At 38.1% G+C, this 21,960-nt stretch overlaps 1 protein-coding gene across 2 annotated transcripts in view; it reads left to right on the top strand.

Moving 5' to 3' along the window:
• BBS9 (Bardet-Biedl syndrome 9) overlaps nt 1–21,960 on the top strand; it is a 230,301-nt gene that overhangs the window by 99,751 nt on the left and 108,590 nt on the right. For both annotated transcript variants that reach the window (XM_060781629.2, XM_060781630.2), the window contains one exon: nt 18,513–18,623. In XM_060781629.2, coding sequence (XP_060637612.2) covers nt 18,513–18,623 — 111 coding nt within the window. The remainder of the gene's footprint in view (nt 1–18,512; nt 18,624–21,960) is intronic.

Genomic DNA, 21,960 nt, shown 5'->3' with positions numbered 1-21,960 from the left:
TAATCATCATAAACATTATATAAAATACACATATTAAAACGTATTTCTACAAATACATATATTACAATACACAGAACAAAGATTAAATATAGTGAACACAAGTTTTAAATTAATGATTGAAACTGGCTGGGTCTACTGGATGCCATGGCTGCTCTGGATGCCAGAGATGCCTCAGCCGTTCCCATTTCTGAGTCCCCTTGGGGAGATAGGGAGGGGTACAAATAATTTATTATTATTATTATTATTATTATTATTGCATGAACATGTGACTCCAACTTTTCAACCTTCTCAGCCAGCTTTCTTATTGTCTGAGATAAATCTGTTAGTGCATATAGATCAGTGGTTCTCAACCTGTGGGTCCCCAGGTGTTTTGGCCTACAACTCCCAGATATCCCTGCCAGTTTACCAGCTGTTAGGATTTCTGGAAGGCCAAAACATCTGGGGACCCACAGGTTGAGAACCACTGATCTAGATCTTTTTGGTTTTGGTTGTTCTTGCCATTGCCATCTGCTTCATTGGTCTGGATACCCTGCAGCCCCCACTGCCTGATGGGAACCGTTTTGCCTCCACTTCTTTGGGTTCTGGAATGCTGCCCATGAGGCCCAGTGGTGTTCTTCCTAAACAGCTTCTACTTGACAACAAAACCTAAATTTTCAGGGAACAACTTATCAATGCACTTATGCCTAAGTGCAGTGCCCCACATAGTTATTCTAACTGGGTGAAGGTCCTGAGAGCCCGTTTATATACCAAGGTGGAGGAGAAGGCCATCTTGTCTGCTGTAGCTGGTCCAACCACTAAAACCGGAGGAATTGAGGTTAACATTCCCAAGTTAGGAGTGGTTGGCAAATCCTCATAGCTCTTTTGTGACAATTGGTCAGGGAGAAGACAGAGGGATGCTGAGTGAAGTTGTAGTCTGTCCCTTATCTAAGGCTAGTCAAAACAGGGAAGAAGAGGGTAAGAAGACAATTCCCTGAATGGAGGCTAGTACCATTAAAACTTTCGAGTGGTGGTAATAGGGAAGATGGGATAGGATGTTGGAGCTAGTAGCTCACTACCCCCCATTGGCCAGTGAACTGGGTCTCTGGCAAGAGGGTGGATTAGTCATAGTCCTAAGCAACTCCCCCCACCCCCATTGATTTCAGCTCCTAAGGTTTAACCAGCAGATCTTGGCTCTTATAAGGGTTGTATGTTGCCTCTTCCATAAGGTGCGTGTGGGGAAAATTACCCCTTGTTGTCTGACTACTTAGTTTTCTGCTTCAGTGCTGATGGCTTTGTTTTCCAGCCTTGCTCTTGTTGCCACTGCTATTGCTTCCACCTTCATTGTTGCTTCCTCCTTTTTGCTTCTCTCCTGTCCTCTCTGGTGGTCTTTTCTCAATGCCATTCGGGAGTCAACTAGTAGGGGTATTTGAAGTAACAGCCATAGCAATTGGTGGTTTGAAGTACTCAGTTGATAAATGTGTCTTCTTTTTTGCTTTTCAAAATATGGTAACCCTAGGATATTTACAGTTAACATGGTATAGTGCATTCATTACATTCACCCAACTGCTTTAGGCTTTTGACATCCCGAGGGTTACAAAATCCTGGTATTTAAAACCTTTGACCTCATGTGATCTCAAAACCTGGTCTTTAAAGCTTGACAAATTTATTTATTTATTTATTTATTTATTTATTTATAACATTTGTATCCCGCCCATATCAGCCCGAAGGCGACTCAGGGTGGCGTACAAGTTGGCAACAATTAGATGCATATATAAAAATACATCAATAAAAAGCAAAAACATCACAATACATTTAAAAACCATAAAAGCAATAATAATAAAAATTATGAAAGCTATGCCTTCTTGTTCAAATCCTCAACCGTTCCATCATCTTAGCCTTTCCTAGTTCATATTCCGATTTGAGTTTATCTGGTCATGCTGAAGTTCCAAATGCTTGCTCAAAGAGCCAGGTTTTCACTCTTTTTCGAAAGGTCAGGAGGGAGGGGGGCAATCTAATATCCCTAGGCAGGGAGTTCCACAGCTGAGGGGCCACCACAGAGAAGGCCCTATCTCTCGTCCCCGCCAAACGTGCTTGTGAAGCAGGCGGGATCAAGAGCAGGGCCTCCTCAGATGATCACAAGTTCCTGGAGGATTCATAGGGAGAGATGCGTTTGGATAGATATGCTGGGCCGGAACCGTTTAGGGCTTTATAGGCTAAAGCCAGCACTTTAATTGTGCCCAGTAGCAAATTGGCAGCCAGTGGAGCTGACGCAACAGTGGAGTTGTATGCTCCCTGAGTGCCACTCCTGTTAGTAACCAGGCTGCCGCACACTGGAGCATTTGAAGCTTCCGAGCAGTTTTCAAAGGCAACCCCACATAGAGTGCATTGCAGTAGTCTATACGGGGTGTAACCAGGGCGTGGACTACCGTGGCCAAATGTAAGTGCTGGGGAATCACATGCATGGTGATGAATTCTAAGGACCCACTTCAATCTGAGTGATATGTTGCATAGGTTTCTGAAAAACCAAAAACCATTTTGTGAAGAATATCAGGCCTACTTGAGAGGGTTTAAGGAGAGTGGAGATATTAAGTTTGATGAAGCAAAATTTTGTGATTTGATGGAACAGCTCTATCCCATCTCTATGATATCCTGTGTACAGTATATAGCTGATCTCCTGACAAGGGCTAGCATACTATACCTTGAACCTATATTTCTGATGTATTTAAGTCATAACATATTTTGCAATGTTTCCAACTTGTGTCCTATTTTTGTTTGTCTCATGGCTTTTGTGGTAAAACCAAAATATATTTATAAAGGCATTATGTTCCTATAGTTGTTACATATAGTATTAGAGCACACAGTTGAACTGGCCTACATCTATGTAAGTGCCAACTATTTGGTGCAAGTTCCAGCCTTTATATATAAACTATTGCAATTAAAATAGTCTTACGTTTAATCTTTTTTGCGTTACATCTCTTGCATATATATATATATATTTCCCTCTGTAAAGTCTGGAAGCAGTAGCACACTTGGTAGGAACTCTGTATGGTGAAAAGATATCTATTTGCTTCATGAGGAAACTCATTGCAAAGTTCAAATTGCAACTGTCAAATACTACATGGTGAAGGACCACAAGCATTAAAATGCAACAACATTTTAAAAGATGAATAATTCAAAGAGGAAAAGCCATGCATAATTAAGTAGTTTAAAATCCCATTGGAAGTTTTAGACTCATTGTTTGGACTGTGGAATTTAGCTGGCAGCCTTTCGTGTACAACTCTTCTCCTTTAAGTACACTTTGGATCAGCACATTGATTTGTTGATGTATGGAATCTTTCTACTGGCTCTTAGAATTGAAATACGTTTTTATGATTTTGGAATGCAGGTAGTTGTAAAGGATTAATCATGTTGATAGCAGATGAAAGTTGGAGTTAAATAATATTCCAGTGATCATAATAATTGCCAGCATACTTTATTTTCTGTAGTTTACTTTCTTAAATATATAGCTCATGCCATCTCCCTGCCCCTGATACACTGAAAAATTCCTTTAAAGCAGAAGGGAAATATGTTTATAAGGAATAAAATCCATACATTTTGTCTCTTTTCTTAAGTCAATAGTTATAATAACAAGGAATATGTAATGTGGAATAACTGGAATAATTCAAAGTCCGTGAAGGCATATCCATAGAGCTATGTCAAACTAAAAGACAGAATCCACTCAAATTCTAACTAAAATCTGCCAACATATATATATTTCATATACCAGAAATATTATCAAATTACAGACATGTAGTAAAAGAGCTGTTAGTTGATACATCTCACATTGTATGAGATTTGCTTATGGAATCATAGATAGACATACTGAGGAAGCAGGATAAATGGAACACTTAACAGATAGATAAATTAATGAGAGCAATAAGAAATTGAGGGTATAGTCCCTACTGCTCGTTCTCTGTTAGTGAAACAATTTTCATAGGAACACAGGAAGCTTCTCAGAACATTTGACAATCTAAGGCAGTATTGTTTACATTGATGGGCCACGACTCTTTAGAGCAGTGGTTCTCAACCTATGGGTCTCCAGGTGTTTTGCCCTACAACTCCCCTAAATCCCAGCCAGTTTACCAGCTGTTAGGATTTCTGGGAGTTGAAGGCCAAAACGTCTGGGGACCTATAGGTTGAGAACTACTGCTTTAGAGTTTTAAATAGGTGTCTTTTCCTTACAAATGTTATTCAGATATGAACTGTGGTATCATAAATAGGTGGTCTTCTCAGTGTTAACTGAGAGGCCAAGCTTTTCATATGCTTCTGCAAAAGGTGTTTGAAGTGGTTTGTAGGTCTTCCTTTGAATGAGCACAGACTACGCTATCATCAGCATATTGGAGTTCTATAACAAAAGTTGCTGTGATCTTAGTTTGGCTTTCAGCCTGCAGAGGTTAAAGAACTTTCCATCTGTCCAATATGTGATTCCCTGTACAGGTGGGAAGCTTCAGGAATTCTATTTTCTCATTGTGATAGATCACATGGATCCACAGTCACTTATAAACCCACCGCCAAAACTCTACGCTTGGAAGACAATCATACTCAGCCAAGAGTGATCAACTTTGGTAGTACTAGTTGGTAGGTGGGTGAAGTTCCATCTCTCCTTTTTATGCAGTTCTGGAGAAACGGTTTCTGTTCTAAATTTGGGTACAGTAATATAGATGAGGACTAATAAAGTGAAACTTAGCCCAAGCAAAATAGCAGTGCTGTTAGTCGGTGGTTTAGTGGCGTGACTGACTGGTGTTCACCCTGTTTTGGAGCTTACCAAAGGTCCAATTTCTGTACTTCTCAGAATGTAGCTACATAATTTAGGTTCATCAAGCCATGGGGGACTATCAGATGTCACTGTTGGTTTTTATGGAAGGTCACAAATTGTACAGGATTTTAGAAGATTTTCTGTAATCTATTGAAAGTTATTTGATTGATTCAAGCATTTTAAATAGCAATCAGTGGTGGAAATGGGAAGAATCCTGTCTCAGTGTTAACCCTCTAGAAATCTCTGGAACCAGTAGTTTTTAAATATTTCCTAATCCTGTGGAGTGGTATAATGTACTGTACGTTGCACACTTATTTGATTTTATGAACGGAGTATTAAGAAGAAAAGCATATTGACATGTAACCTTGAGAAAGTTAGCAAAATGCCCACAGGGAGTATTGGTTTAAGGAAGAGAACCTGAACTAATCTTCAACACTTTGAAAATAACTTTTAAAAAACCCCAACAGATCAGTTGGCATTTACTGTGTCTTTTCTGTCTGTGTTTTTGCTGCTTTTCTATCATCACATATGATATAGTGTTAGTTCCTTTGCCTTTATGTACAGACTACCCCAGAGTCTGAAATGCACTATTGTACATTAAAGAAAGAAAAAAAACTTGCAGAAAATATATAGCTGTTATTCAGTAGAATAATTTAAAATAGGGTATTATTGGGAAACAACTGTTTTTGGAGCTTTCCTTGGAACATTCTGGTCTTTTGGGGGACTTCCAGTGCAGTGACCAACAACTTTATTATTTGAAACACCTCATTATGAACTGTACCCCAGCATAATAGTCTATTTTGTTATGAACTGAAGAAAAATAGTGTATTATTCTTGTTTCCTGATAGAAATTGAGGTTGGAGCCACTGCCTCATTCTGCTTTTCAGGGCAGTCTGTTAATTTGAATCACTGGTCTGTTATTTTGAATCAAACAGTGAACTGCTAAAAGATGTCATTTCAACTGATTTTAGTATAAAATGATATGGTTGATAAAGATTTTATATAAGGAAACTTCTTGACAAAATACATAGTGGGTTGTTGTAGGTTTTTCCGGGCTATATGGCCATGTTCTGGAGGCAATTTTTCTCCTGACGTTTCGCCTGCATCTATGGCAAGCATCCTCAGAGGTAGTGAGGTCTGTTGGAAGTAGGAAAAATGGGTTTATATATCTGTGGAATGACCAGGGTGAGACAAAGGACTTTTGTCTGCTGGGGCTAGATGTGAATGTTTCAGCTGATCACCTTGATTAGCATTCAATGGCTTGGAAGCCATTATCAGGATCTCAAATTCGAACTGCAAAGGCTCTGGTGTAAACCAGTATAGGTGGTCCCAGTGGTCATCGGCACACTGGGTGTCATGCCAAAAGATCTCAGCCGGCATTTGGAAACAATAAACATTGACAAAATCACGACCTGTCAATTGCAAAAGGCCACCTTACTTGGATCTGTGCACATCATTCAAGAATACATCACACAGTCCTAGACGCTTGGGAAGTGTTTGACTTGTGATTTTGTGATACGAAATCTAGCATGATCTCGTTTGCTGTGACATACTGTGTTTTTGTTTCAGAATAATAATAATAATAACAACAACAACAACAACAATTTTATCCTTATACCCTACCACCATCTCCCTGAAGGGACTTGCGGTGACTTACCAAGGTGAGGCGTGAAATAAGATTAAAACCCACACAATAAAAGAAAACAACAACAACATCAAATAACATAAACCACAATACACAAATTAAAAACAATATCATGGCTGAAAGATTAAGTGCTGAGTACGCGGGGGGGGGGGGGGATCAGTGAATGTGCAGTCGTTCCTGGGTAGAGCCAGGGAAAGTGCAAGATTCAAAACTATATTTGCTAATCAGATTGTGCCCTCTGGTAAACTGGTCCATTTTCTACTGATGGACCTGTTTAGCAGAGTTACAGTACTTATGTCAGAAATAATTCAATGTTAAACTCATTAGGAATAGATACGCACACACAAAATCTGTCATTTTCCCTGTTCTCATATCAATGCCTTGCAAGGACAGGGAGGTTAAAATTTCTTTCTGCCCACTGAGATCTAGGGATTGGGCAAGAAAAACCTTTCCCCCAGTGACCTCATTAGTGTCCACATCATTTGGGGGTGGAAGTAAAACATGTCCCATCTCCAGCAATCCCAACTATAATAGCTATTTCCCCACAATCACAGTAATATCAGATACTTGCGGGGAAGACATCTAGAGCCTCTTTCCCACTCCACAGTAATCCCAATGGGAACTGATCGTTCTGTATAGTAAAGTAGCAGACTGGGTTATATCAAGATTTCTGGGATGGGGAAGAAATTAAAGGCTCTAACTACATCCTCCACAGTGATCCCAGTCAAGATTATTATCCTATTATTGTTAGCATTAGAGCAAGAGCAGCTCTTTTTCCCCTGCCATGTAGCTAATCTTCTAGGCATCAGGGAAGGGTGAATGGGTTTCCCTGGAGCTTTATACCCACCTGAAAGAAGGAAGAGAGGGGAAGTATCAACATATGGTGAAGGAAAAGATGAGATTTCAAAAGTGGACTTAAAACTGTTTTTAAGATCTATCACATTTGAATGTTTTTCAAGGGCAGTTTAATCATTTCCATCACGGTAGAGCCAGGATGTACTTGTACAGTGTTTGATAAAGAACCTATCACTTGCTTTGGTTGGTACTTTGGAGATTTCAGGTTCCTACTTTGATTCTGCAGATTAGGTTCCTTTCCCTAAATGATATTTCCGCTTTAGGCTCTTCCTCAGGCTAAGGAGCATGTTGAGAATGGAACATTACCAAAGTGTAATTTCACCTGCCCACAGGGCCCTTTTGCTTCTTACATAGGACAAACAACTGGGTCTTTATACCAACGATTAAATGTATACAAATATGACAGCAACATTTGAAAACAAAAGGATAGATGGCTTGAAAATTGCCATTCCTCTTCAAAAAATATCTTAAAGGAGATACACATAAAGGAATTAGCTAAACTTGACATTATTAGAAAAAAATATTCAGTTTACCTGAATTGAGAAAATGCTCTCTTCCTCCTGTGAAATAAATAAAGGGGGTTTTGCACTGAAACTTTTCTAATGTCCTTGTAAGACTTGATTAACAACACCTCAAACTTGTGGAATATTTAACAATAATAAGCTTGCTTTAATTTACTTTTAATTTTTGTTTTGTTTTCTGTTTAATCTTGGTACTGGATGATATGCTTCCATAGTATTTTCACTTAAATGGAATCTTATTTTTTCCCCTGATGTGTTTGTCAATATGTTAAGAATTACTTGGAGTTTGTTAATGGTTCGATAGAGAATGGTCTAGCAGTCTAAACGAACTGAAGGCTTATAGTCTTTATTTATTTGTTCACTAGCTTTAATTATTCCATAGCAATATTTCAGGAATAAAGAAAGCAATTCTTGTCTCCCTTGCAAATACTGGTTTTGATTATTGCTGTTGAATGCTTGCCAGTAAAAATTTGTCTCATGTTTTTATATTCCTGATGTCTCCCTCAAGGCAGCATGCATTCAGAATGCAAGCTGGAGAAGGAAATGGTCAGGAGAGGAAGGAGAGCAAATCCACACATTCTACAGTAACACCTGTAGCAGCCTTTTATACAGTTTATCTTTGGTAAAGTGAGTGATAGTGATATTAGCATTTAAACCACTCATCCAGTGGGAAGTGCATTGTCTTCTTTTGATTATTGGAAAAATTAGGAGCACCTCTCTCACTTTAGTGTTATTTTGGCTAATAATCAGCAATTTAAATATAATGTATCAAAGCTCAAGCTTGATTATACAAATCCTTAACATGAATGTACAATAATAACTGGTTTCCAACCATTTAAAATTTGGATAGCATTCTGGATAATTTGCCTTGAACCGATTTTCTCAGTTCACCTCTTTCTTGAAAAGTGCCTTAACTTAAAGTGATTTTTCATAACCACCAGTTAAAGGAAAAGAGAACCTTTCTATAATAGATAAACCATTCCTGTGTTCCAATTAGAATGCAATATATAGCAGTTTGGTGCATTGCAATCTTATAGAATTTAAGAATTGTGCAACAGTCTTATAATTTCATTTAAGAGGAAGTGGCTTTTAGGTAGTCAGGAGAGCTTATGAAAAGTGAAGATAAAATTATTGCATCTTCCACCATGCTTTACTGAGATACTACTGAGTGTTTATTGTGCTGATACTATGTTTATAAAGAAAACAGCTGTTATATCGATTATTTAGTGGTTCGATTTCCAGTGCCATTGCTCTGAGTTACATACCACATGTTTTTCAGCCTCATTTTGAAAGGGAGGCCAAAAACCTTAAAATCATGTTAAACTTTTGCAGTGTCTTGCTTATTCAAGGTAAAGGTAAAGGTTGTCCCCTGACGTTAAGTCCAGTCATGTCTGACTCTGGGGTGTGGTGCTCATCTCCATTTCTAAGCCGAAGAGCTGGCGTTGTCCATAGATACCTCCAAGGTCATGTGGCCGGCATGACTGCATGGAGCGCCGTTACCTTCCCGTCGGAGCGGTACCTATTGATCTACTCACATTTGCATGTTTTCGAACTGCTAGTTGGCAGAAGCTTATTCAAAGATTATGGTAATTTAATAATTTCAAAGAAGAATTTACATACAGAAGTACGTGTTTGACGCAGCAATTTGCTGTTTCCATTGGTTGTTTTTAATCGATTCTAGCCCTAAGAATATGAAGCCTATTAAAAATGCACAGTATACTTTCTGCTAAAGTAGATTCCTTTGGTGTTTACTAATAACTGCACAAATCAAACAAGCCATAAGACCAGTGAATTAATCATTTCGGACAAAGCACCACTCGAAGAAAGATGGTCACTGGTATGTAACCTACCATTTTTCTTCATGGTCTCTGTGAATGCACACATGTGGATGCAATGCGGGTGCTGGTCACCGAACAGCGGATGTCAAGGTCGGGGCTGGAGGGCAGGAGCTGAGGGAATCAGCATGGTAGTGGCATCTGTAACGAGCGACGAAACGATATCTTCCGGGGGGGGGGGGGGGCGTCAAACACGACGTCTAGGGTGATTTCTGCCCGAAGCTTGGCGAGCTCTAGGGCACTGCTGCTGCTGATGGGAGCATCAATGCTGGGGCTGTTGATGTTGCTGGGTTTGCTGCTGCGGGCCTGGCAACGGGCGAAGAGTCTGACGGTACGGGTACTGTCGGTACGGGGCACTGCGCTTGGTGTACTGGAATGTCAATAAGGCTGGGCGGGTTTGTGTGAATTCACAGAGCACCACTCAAAGAAAGATGGTCACAGGTATGTAACCTACCATTTTTATTTGTGGTCTCTGTGAATACACACATGTGAAGACTAGCAAGCTGAGGTCCCAGAGGCGGGAAGAACAAACCGACCCCTTTATGAAGGACCAAACAATTTTATTGACATATCAAATAACAGTAGCGCATGAACAAATGATTAATGCCTTGGCCTTCTAGCTAATATATACCATAGAATCATGCAGGAGGATCTAGTGATGTCAAGAGAAGTGTTCTCTCTAGCCTTCCAGGGTGCATCTGTGGTCAACTTCTGGTGAAATGTCTAGTATAAGATGGAAGTCTAGAGAGAAAACTTCTCTAGGCACCGCCAGGTCCTCCTGCACAATTCTGTGATATTCAAAAGCTTCTTGCATATATCTGAAACCACATTCAACACTCATATAATAAGGCCTATATAGTTCTATTTTTCCCTACATGCAGGATGCTGTAGTCAGGATCTTATTAACATGTGTTAGACATCTGCCCTGAAATATATGAATAGTTTTATCAGTCCTCCCATAAGGATGGATGCCTCTTTCTCTGGTGTTTCAACTTCGAACATTGCACCTTGGATGACCTTACTCCTTGATATACTCTAGTCTCTTGGCAGTATTAGTATTTGTGAAATACTCAAACCTCATCACATTAAGTTATACATCTAAGAGAGCAAGTGAAGATTGTGCTCTGGTACCATAAATCTCTAGAAATGGGCTCCTGTCAATATCTCTTCTGTTGTATTATGAACCATCTGAAACTTCTAATGTGTTTCAAAAGTGATTCCCATTTAGAGCACTCCTGATTTCATAGCTGGAGGACTTGAAACTGTATCGATGAGAGGGTGGCCGTATTTCTCAATCTCCACATGATATTTTGTTGAGAAAGTATGAATAAATGTATCTGTCAGGAAATATCTATCAAGAAGGAGATGCGGCTTCGATACAACACCTTTAAGAGGATGTTTCGATCAATACCATGCTAGGAATAAATTGATTTCCCGAGGTCATTTCTTTATTTTGTCTCCAGATTAGTTCTTCTCAATAACTTTACAGCCGATGAGGGCTTTCAACAGGAGGGCTCCTACCTCAGTCAGAATTGATGTATGCTGTGGAGATGACCTTGTCATTTGAAATATGGAAACAAGAAAACAGCATGCAAAAAGAGGCAATGCTAAACAGGTAGCTACCTGACATGCCAAGGTCAGGTTGTTAATATTTTTCCCAGTAGCTGGAAGGCCGAATGCAGGGGGGAGGGGGATACCTGTAGGAAGGTTTGTAAGGCCCCTCACCACTTCTGCCTGGCAACAATGCCAGCCGGAACCAACTGGTCCTTCACAGGGGGATTCAAGTGCTCCCCTCCAGCCATCTGTTGGCTCCTTCTGTCTGGAAGTTCGTGTTCTTGTTGCATGCAGGTTATTTGATAAACTGGTAGATGATTTTGAACGTTCTTGTTTATATGGAAGTCGTAATAACTGGACAAGCTTTAAGGGGTATGCCTTGTTTTTCTCAATCTTTGGCTGTGTACCTCGTGACTCCTTGTTTCCAGTCATTGATTTCAGAACATTGAGGCCTTGTAACTGCTAAGTTCATGGATAACCACCTTAGCTACATATGCATGATTTCATTTGGACTAGCTCTGCTCTCCCCAGCACTACTTTTTTTCCAAATACAGATATCATTGTTGGTAGCCCCCAGAGTGCAGTGTTTGCTTTGCTGGTGGGTAAGAGGTCATCAGTAGCAGTAGGCCGATTTTAGGAAATCAGTTCTATATTATATCATACAAATGAGCGAGCACTTAAACCCTTATAAGACCTTGTTTGTATCTTCCCATATAAGTCTGTCTGAGTTTAAGGAGGCAGCTCATCTCACTGCATTCACAGATAGGTGAAAATGTGAGAGGGAGTCCTCTTGATGGCTGCTGCTAAACTCTAGAGCTTCCTTTCTTAATTAACATATGGTGATTACGTCCTTCATGGATATTGCTTCAAGACAATACATTTGCCATCCATTTGTGTTCATTATCACAACATCTGCAAAGATCCTTTCCACATCTTTCTCCAATATAAAATTACTTCTAAAAATTATATTAGAATAACACATTTCCTTAGTTGTAAGATTAAGTAAATATTTTTTTTCCTGAACTGCAAATGGTAAGACCTTTCTTAACAGTCCAACCTTGTGCTTATTCATACACTGTTACAGTATTGTGTGTTTTCTTTAGCTTGTGGAATCTTGTCATTTATTTGAGAATCTTAGTATTCATAAAGAAGCACAGTAGCAAATAAATTCTCGCCCTTGCTTTAGGGGAAATTAAAGAATGTAAAGCCTGTAGGAAAAGCTTTAAAAATTGAATAAAAACTTCACCGAGCTCTAAATTAAATTAAGCTAATAATATTAAATTTACAAGAGCCCATTTTTTTCTCAATATGTTGCCTTCATAACACATTAAAAAGACCTTTTTCCTACATAGAGAATACTGGCTACAAGCAATTTGAGTTACATTGCAGGCACAACATCATATCAAAATAGTCAACTTCATGTTAATTTCATTTCTGAAAAGCACCCATCTAGGTATCAGGCACTGTGTTCTTATCCTTTCCCAAGGTAACATTTCAATGATGAACACACACATGTAACAAAAAGAACTCTTACCCTTTCAACTGATTTGCTGCTTCCGGCTTATTCTGTCATTTCCCATCATTCTATAATAACTTTATAGGATGAGAATTTTTTTTTCTTTTGCTTTGTGAAAAGATGTGATTATGTCAGTCTTCTCCAGAAAAAGCAGTAGAATCCTGTGGCACTTTCATGGCCAACTTTTATGTGAGTGGTGTTAAGTCCAGTAGTCATTGTAGTCATGGATGGATGGATGGAGATATATATATATATATATATCAAAAGAATCAGTTTATATTTGAATGCTGCTGGAATACTACCTTTATATGTATTGGACTTATACTGAGTTGAATCTAGAAGTGATTTTCATCCACATAAAGCTTTTGCTCCAGGAGAAGGGTTCAGCTGGCTAGGGGGGGCACCTACATAGGCCACATATGTCAGTGCTGATTCACAGTAGAGTTCAGAGTAATTGATACCACTTGAAATCCTTGAAATTTGTTTCACAACATTATGGGCCAAAGGCAGACTTGGTTCTTTTTTAAAGGGAGGGGAGAATGTTTGCTTTGAAAAACAACAACCAAGTTTGCTTTCTGACCTCAAACTTATGCAGAAACATTTGGGATGTCAAATTATTAATATCCTATCATTCTGCCTAGCAACTGGCCTCCAAATTGAGAAACAGGAGAAGAAAACATACAATAATGTGGCTACTTTAAAAAAACGCAATAAATGGCTACCTGATAATGATGTATGAAGAAGCAAGATCTACATTTACTTTTCCCTCAGTGTTAATAAACTTATGCCATTCCAGCTACTACCTTTTTAATTGGCTTCACGTTTGTAGGGATCCCTCCCTCCGTTCAGTAGCCCCAGGACCAGGATTAACCAAAGCCAGCTATCACCAATTTTTATTTTGTCTTCAGAAGTGGCATGCTTTCTTGAGTAATCTGAAGTATTGATTATTACTGAAGTCATGAAGGCAAAGGTAGTAAGAGGTAAATTATTATTATTATTATTATTAGTATTATTATTATTATTATTATTATTTACTGCTCTTATATACCACAATTCTCAGCCCAAGGGCGACTCATTGCGGTGTACAACATAAAAACAGGTGCAAATTACAAAACATAGTGCAAGATATCCACAATCATCATTATCAAAAACATCTTATCAAACATCAACAATACTACAAAATTTCTACTACATTCCGAATCGTCTCATCGTCAAACCCACAATCCGATATCATTTCCGTTGTTCCATTCCTATGGTCAAATCTCCAGTCATTGCACTTCTTGATCAAATGCCTTCTTAAACAGCCACTATTAACTCCCACTCCTTTTGTTATAGTCATTGTTGGGAGAGTATGGTGTTACTATTGGCTTTTCTGTATCAGATCTTTTGTTTTATACATATTTGCTCCAAAATATTCTGTGTCTCAGTCCAATCTAAAGAATATATTACTATTTACTGTTTTGCAAATGAGAAGCTATTCCTGAACCTGTTACTTGCCAAAAGACACTTGGTAAGGCCATATGAATCCAATACTCCCAGATATGAATGAGAAAATGGCAGGCTTTTTATATTGTGATGGAAGCTAGTAACATGTTAAAAAAGGGCAAGCCATTCAATCTCAATATAAAAAGCAGAAAAGGTTTTCTGGCGGAGGGGCTATGTTGTTATAGTGTCTTTTTTTTTTTTGCCTTATCATGCATGTTATTATTTATTAATTAATTTGTTTAAGATATTTCTACCCTGCCTTTCTCCACGACTGGACCCAAAGTGGTTTACAGCATATAAACACACAATATCTGCAATAAAACATAAAATGCACAACTTAAAACATACTAAAAACACATATACAATAAAAACCAACTACCGCCTCACCCATTTGAGCCCCTCAATAAATAGTCATAAACCTTAAAACTCAACCCGTTCCTATAGCACATGTCTTAGTTAAAGGTCTTCTTGAAAAGAAATGTCTACCCCCTTCTTGAAGCTTAGGGGGGATGGGGATGATCTTAGTTCCTCTGGGAGGGAGTTCCACAGTGCTGGAGTTGCTCCTGAAAAGAAGCCATCTATCATTTTATGTAAAGGCATTTTTGGACAGGACCGAGTGGCAACCAGGGCCTCTTAGGTGGACCTCAACTCTCAACCTGAAGTGTAAAAAGGGAACACGATGTTCCAGGTAGGCTGTATTGAAGTCATGTAGCGTTTTATAGGTGAGAACCAGCACCTTGAATTGGGCCCATAAATGGATGGGCAGCCAATGGAGGTGTCCAGGAGCAGTGTAGTGTGCTCCCTGATACCAGCTCCCGTTACCAGTCTGGCTGCAGATCTTTGTACAAACTGTAATTTCCAAATGCTTTGCAAGGGCAGCCCTACATAAAGTGTGTTGCAATAGTCCAGTCAATTGTTGAAACAATTGTGTTACTAACCTGCAGTGAAGTTATCATACATCTATATATGTAACTTGTTCACTTTCGATATGGGTCTTTTTCCAAAGCAAGCACAAAAAGTGGTGTTGAACACAGTACATGAAAATAAACAAGAGAAGTTCTGTTTCCCTCCATGACTAAAGTTCACAATTGCTTGGCTGTTACTTTATTAATGTTATAAGATATCAAACAGTTTTGCTGACCACGGCTTGCTGTCTCTGTTTATCACGACTGATAAAAGATCTGTACTGTCAAACAAGAATTTAGCTATACAGAAAAGGGGAAAAGCGGGAAAAGAATGGGTCATAATACAATAACATATTCTGAAGGTTATCCTTTCTTGCCAACAATTAATGGGGAAATTCGTTTTATGATTCTTTTTTTACAGACCTACATCTGGAGAACTTTTCAACTTGAATCTTTTCCAAAATGTTGGATGTATGAACCAATCTCCCCTCCTATCATTTATCTTACTCTTACTATGTATGAGTTGTTTCAGTTGTTATCAGCAGATGCAAATAATTTTTGCTCTATTTTGCAGTCCTTTGGGTAGGAAACTTTCCTCAATAGTTGTCTTCTACATTCCAAATAATTAAATAGTAATGTAAAATTTGTACTGGAAAGCAAGCTCAAATGCTGATCTAGTTGAGATAGCTGTTCTTGAAGGCTGATAGCTGAATGTGTAATACGTTCAGTGCTCGACTGAAAACAAGGCTCATATGTATAGTGTGGTTTCTAGTTTGAAGCAGAACAATGTCAAATTCCCTATGGTTCATACTTCATTCTGAATGTTGCCAAGCCAAAGCCCCCAACTGAGCTCTGTGATGGTCCTGATTTTGCAGTGCTGATGGAGATCAGATTGACACTTAAACTATATTTTTCCTGGTGCCAAATTAAAGCATTCCTGTTTTCCTAGCCATTTGGAGATCTGAAATTTTAAAGCATAATTAAAGTCACAGTTTAAGTTGATGTTTTGCTACAATTTTTCAATTTGTTAGAATGATATAAGGATGGAACACACTTCTAAAAACAGTATGTTCTTTCTTTTCAGTATGCTCTGTGAAGTGATCTAAAATGATGTGCTAAAATGATTTTAGAATTTTAGTATTTTCAGACTTGAAAAAGTTACTTTATTATAGTTCTTAGAATCCCCCAGCTAGTATGGTCTATGCTAGCTGGGAGTGTGAGAGAGGAGTTTGTGAATTGCACTCCAAAAAAATCATAACATTTTGACTTCAGTGTTTTACTAGCCATGCATTTTTAAACAAGGAAATAAAGTAATTGCGTATCTGTAAAAGAAAAGTAAGACAATGGGGAGAACATGGCATTTCCTTTTAATATTGCTACATTTTGACAGTATTGTTTGGCAAGTATATCCGGATATGTCATCCAAACCAAAATCAGGCTTCCAGCCAATTGGATAAGGTGCCTTGGGGCAAAGTGACATTTAAAAAAAAGTGATAAAGTTACCTTGGATGGAAAAATTGTGCTGATGCCTAATGAAATACTTTGGTATATAAGGTATTAATTTTCATGGCTATATATAACCTTTGGGAGTTGAGTTTTCAAAATAAGCTTTCAGAATTTTTTCGTGTACACGGAAACTTTATATGTGTTAATGAGCTACATGACATCTTATTCATAATCTCACTATTAGGAAAGATAATTTTAAGGGTGTTATTTCTATGAATCTTTGTTGTTATGTTCACAAAGTTTTTATCTTGGGTTTTATCTGAAAAACAAGAGTTCCATACATAAGAGGATTGAAGGAATCGTTTTCACATTTTTCTTTAAATAAATTCCTTTCACACAAGAAAGGAGGGGCGTAGGTCAATGTGACTATTGACAGTATATTGTGTTGGAATGCTTTATGTTCATGTAATTGTCAGCAAAATGCGACAACTCTGTAGGCTTAACAGCCCATAAGGCACTTCTGTATTTTATCAATGGGCATTTGTCAAATGGAATGATTCAAACTCATGGGCACCTTTTCCTTTTTTTTTTTGGGGGGGGGGGGTAAGGTGGATGTTTTGTACATTGGGTTTTCTCACGCTTCATATTAATCATAATATTTCTTTAAGATTAAACTTTCAATTTGTATTCTATGCATGAAAGCCATAGGTTATGGTAGCTTCGCTTTCTCTTATTTAAAATGTTTAGGGAACATATGGAATTTTTCCTACTTTATAAAGCTTCTTTCTTTACTTTTTTTTTTACTTTTAGCTCCAGTTTTTAAAATTTGTTTTAAAATATACCAGATTTAGCTGTATATCTGTGAAGAAAGAGCAATCTGGATATTAGAACTCATGCCTTATTATGATAACCAAGGAAGGCTCCCCTCCTTGTTCATGCAATTCATGTACAAGGAGGGGAGGGTGGGAGTGGGATAAAACAATAAAACAACAATATTTTTTAAAAAGAAAAAATTAAATAACAAAGGAAGGCTCAAAAGTGCCATCCTTTCCCTTGTGTTACAGTTCAATGTCCTTTTTTCTCCTCTTCCTCAGTCCACACTGAGGTGGTAGATATAGCTATTGCACCACTTCAAATAACTGCTCTCCACAGCTTTTAAATCCTATATAAAACACATATATAAAATACATATATAAAACACACAGGGAAAGTGAATGCAGTCCCTACTTTTGCTTTGAAATTATGGGAGTCTTTTTGGAGAGCAGGATCTAAATATTCCATCTTTTCAGCCTAGCCTTTAGTCTAAAGTTGTATACTTCAGACAGGGCTGTGTCATTTTAGTTGTTGATTTCTTGGACTGTGTGGTTGGTTTCAGACATTGATATTATTAAAATCCTAGAGAAGGACAACATACTAATTGTGCTTCAGCATTTTTTAGTTGTAGATCTCCCGGTGGCGCAGTGGGTTAAACCCCTGTGTCGGCAGGACTGAAGACCGACAGGTCGCAGGTTCGAATCCGGGGAGAGGCGGATGAGCTCCCTCTATCACCTCCAGCTCCTCATACGGGGACATGAGAGAAGCCTCCCACAAGGATGATAAAAAACATCAAATCATCCGGGCATCCCCGGGCAACGTCCTTGCAGACGGCCAATTTTCTCACACCAGAAGCGACTTGCAGTTTCTCAAGTTGCTCCTGACACGACAAAAAAAAAGAGTTTTAGATGATACTGGTTTGCAGCTCCAAGACAAAGAACAGCTGCTTGTGAACAGAGGTGGCCTGGGTCTTGCCTCCTCAATATTAGATACTAGAAATGGCAAATTATTTTGACTTGCTTCTACAATATTTTTTGCCAATAATAATTAAAGAACAGTTCATTCTTATTATAAGTTTTGTAACACTAATAATTTTGTGAATGTATCATTTTCTTTTTTGCTTTCTAAATTATTTCATATACAAATATTTTATTTCCACATAGGTGGCTGTGCTACCATACTAGAATCTGACCTTGAAGAAAGATCAGCCTCACAAGACTCCCCAGCCATGTTTACCAATCACAGGCACCTCATGAAGCAGAAGACCAAATCTGGTAAGAAAGAATTCATTGTGAGAGAGAAAAAAATGATATGTGTATGAGAGATATCTAATTTTTTTGAAGTTCCCATTAGTTGTTTGTTAATGATTTATTTTTACTTTGAGTCCATCCATCCCCATTCTCTCTCTCCCCTCTACCCCCCACCTGATTTATTAGTTCTAATTATTATTTCCATAAACTACCATAGTGAAGATATAGAGGCGATGCAATGGTGGCTCCTGAATTTTCATGGTCTTTGGTGTGATGCTCATATTGCCCTTGAGATTGAAATGTTACTTTTTTGGACAACTATCAGAGGCAGTGGTGACTGGGGAATCTTTGGAGTTAAACTTGCATATTGTGTCCTGCTGTCAATTTTAAATAGATACAATCCCAGGTGGTTATTCCCAACTCCGTCTTACTTTCTTCTCACAACTCTACTGATGTCACTCTGTAGAACTCTCCAGAAGAAGTGGGCAAGGCAAGTGAAGGCAGCGCTTTTCCCTTTCTTGTCACTGCTTGCACTCTACATGAGATGAACTGAACAGGCAGAATCATTGAGGAGGAGGAGATGGCGGGGGGGGGGGGGGGTCAAGAGGATGGTGCTGAGGTATTGGCTCAGCAATTTCAGTTCCTGAGGACAACCCTGTACACAACCTTGTCAGAGAATACTACAAATATTGCAACTGTGGATTAGATACTTCAGCAATGGAAATTTGACTTGTGCTGTATGCAGAAATGAATGCAAGGATAATGAATTAGGTGATGTTTTTCACTGTAAATTATGAAAACCCATTCATATTTGCAATTTTTTTAAAAAAATGTTCTTATATTAGATTGAGTGTTGATGACATAATGTCTGAAAGGACAATGTGAGCTCTTGCGAACTCTAAAATAGTGCTGGATTGTGTATAAAACTGTATACTTCAGCTAACCTATTACCACAGTTAATAAAACCTCCCATTACAGTTTTATTTTCTGAGTCGTAGATGGTGTCCCTCTGTTTAGAGACTCTCAGGCCAACTTTATCAGTGACTAATCACATCTTTGTTCTGTTCTTTTAAATATAAATTCATACGTTGCAAGGCTGTGTTGGTAGTGGTTATAAAAAAGAAAATGTATTTTAATGTTAGAAAAAAAATCTGCTTTTTAGTTGTATCTGACTGCACAATAGAGATTTGATAAAACAAGAAAAAATGCTGTGGCACCTTAAAGAGTAATAAAGATTGTGAACTGTCTGTTGGGTTCATGAAGTATAATGCTGAATTTCAAGCAAACAATTAAAATGTGTAAGACTTTCATGGCCAGAATCACTGGGTTGTTGTAGGTTTTTTTGGGCTATATGGCCATTTTCTAGAGGCATTCTCTCCTGACGTTTCGCCTGCATTTATGGCAAGCATCCTCAGAGGTAGTGAAGTCTGTTAGAACTAGGAAAAAGGGTTTATATATCTGTGGAATGACCTGGGTGGAACAAATGCTAATCAAGGTGGTCAGTTGAAACATTCACACCTAGCTCCAGCAGACAGGACATTCCACAGATATATAAACCCTTTTCCCTAATTCCAGCAGACCTCACTACCTCTGAGGATGCTTGCCATAGATGCAGGCTAAATGTCAGGAGATAATGCCTCTAGAACATGGTCATATAGCCCGAAAAAACCTACAACAACCCAATTAAAATGTGGTTTGAGGAAATTGTAAGCACTTGACTATATTTAAACATATTAGTCTATGGCCCTATGTAACATTGTTTTTGTTCCTGGGTTATAAATGTCATTTCCTAATTTCCGAATCGATCATTAAAAATGAGAAAAGTTTATTAAACTGCAAAAACTTTGTCGTGGTCTGCACATTAAAAGGTTAAAAATGGCATATTTTCATTAAGGAAAATTACAAATGAAGCGCCTAGACGGAAGGAAATTATAGTACTATCCCTAGCCACAAAAACGAAGTTTCTGGAGTAGAACAACTACTTTCAAAGTACATACTGCACAGCGAAACAGGAAATAACACTTTCAAACCAGGAACAGAACATTTTTCAAATTGTGTTACCTTATGTTATCAAAAAATTAAAATAGATAGATGGACAGATAATTAGAGATATACACCCACGACAACCCAATTCCCCTTCTTTATTAGAACAGTCTCTTCCCAGAACATACCCAGGCATGGCAGCCTAGTGGAGACTTCTAATCCACATATTTCAGCTTATGTTTCATAAAGTGTTAATTACATATTTCTGCTCATTAGATTTTAAGAGCAACTATTTCTGAACTTTTCTTACTTAATCCTTTAATGATATACCTTTAAATGCATTTGGTGCTCTTGCCAAACTTGGGGATTGGTTTCACTCATGCATTGGACTGTTTGGCATGTTACGGTGTTTAAAAGAAGTTCTGGAAAGGAAAGTTATCCATAAGTGGTTTCCTACATACGGTATTTAGGATGTAAGCCTAAATAATAGTTGCAGTACCTTTCAGGAATGTAAACAAAGGGTGCGTTGCGGTGTCCTACTTCACATATATGCCAGTTTATTACACTAAAGGTATGATAATATAAAAGTCAATTAAGTTGCCAACGTTATTGGAACGAAGCTGTCACACAGTGTTTTAGCTTGACCCTCCAACCTGTACGACCCTGTTCCACAGTCTTATTAGCAGTACCTCCAGAAAATGTTGAAATGTGGGGTTATCTCTCGAAAACCTTAGAATATATTGTGTTCTGAAATGGACTGTATTTTTATAGTTAAACTGCTGCTACTCTGTGGTGGGATATAAATACAGATTAGTGAGTATTAAATATTACAGCCTGGTTATAAACTTGTCAGTCAGCTCTTTGCATTTGAAAAGTCACTTGTCTGGCAAATTTCCTAATACCTAAGTATAAACCAGCAATCTGTCTAAAGTGGTTTCAGGATGACTTATTCTTCATTTATTTTTCTTTAAAAATATTTTTTTTCAGTTTAGTTGATGGTGCCTACAGTGTTATTTAAGGAATGTCTAGAAATTGATTTTATCTTAATTCCTATTGCAGTTGTATTGTTAATTTAAAACATGCTATCTGTTTCATCTATTTCTTCATAACTGTATGCATTTCCCCAAGTGGATTAAATGTTCTAATTTAAATCCATGCATTTTAGTACTGTGATTTTGAACTTAATGTTAGATGAGGTCTTGAAAATTGATTACTTGCACTGAAATGTTTATGATTTCATTACCTTGATCTGTGTTGGGGGGAAAAAGACAACCCTTCTTACGCTTTTTGAACCTCTTACTTGTATCCAGTACCATCAACTCTTGTCTCAGAGGACTGGCTGTCCAAAATGGGAACTAGTGGTACAAAGGTTCTGTGG

This window comes from Anolis sagrei, chromosome 6 (genome assembly GCF_037176765.1).
Source record: "Anolis sagrei isolate rAnoSag1 chromosome 6, rAnoSag1.mat, whole genome shotgun sequence".
Taxonomy (NCBI): domain Eukaryota; kingdom Metazoa; phylum Chordata; class Lepidosauria; order Squamata; family Dactyloidae; genus Anolis; species Anolis sagrei.
Note: the sequence above shows the minus strand (reverse complement) of the source record. Positions and strands in the feature narration are given on the sequence as shown.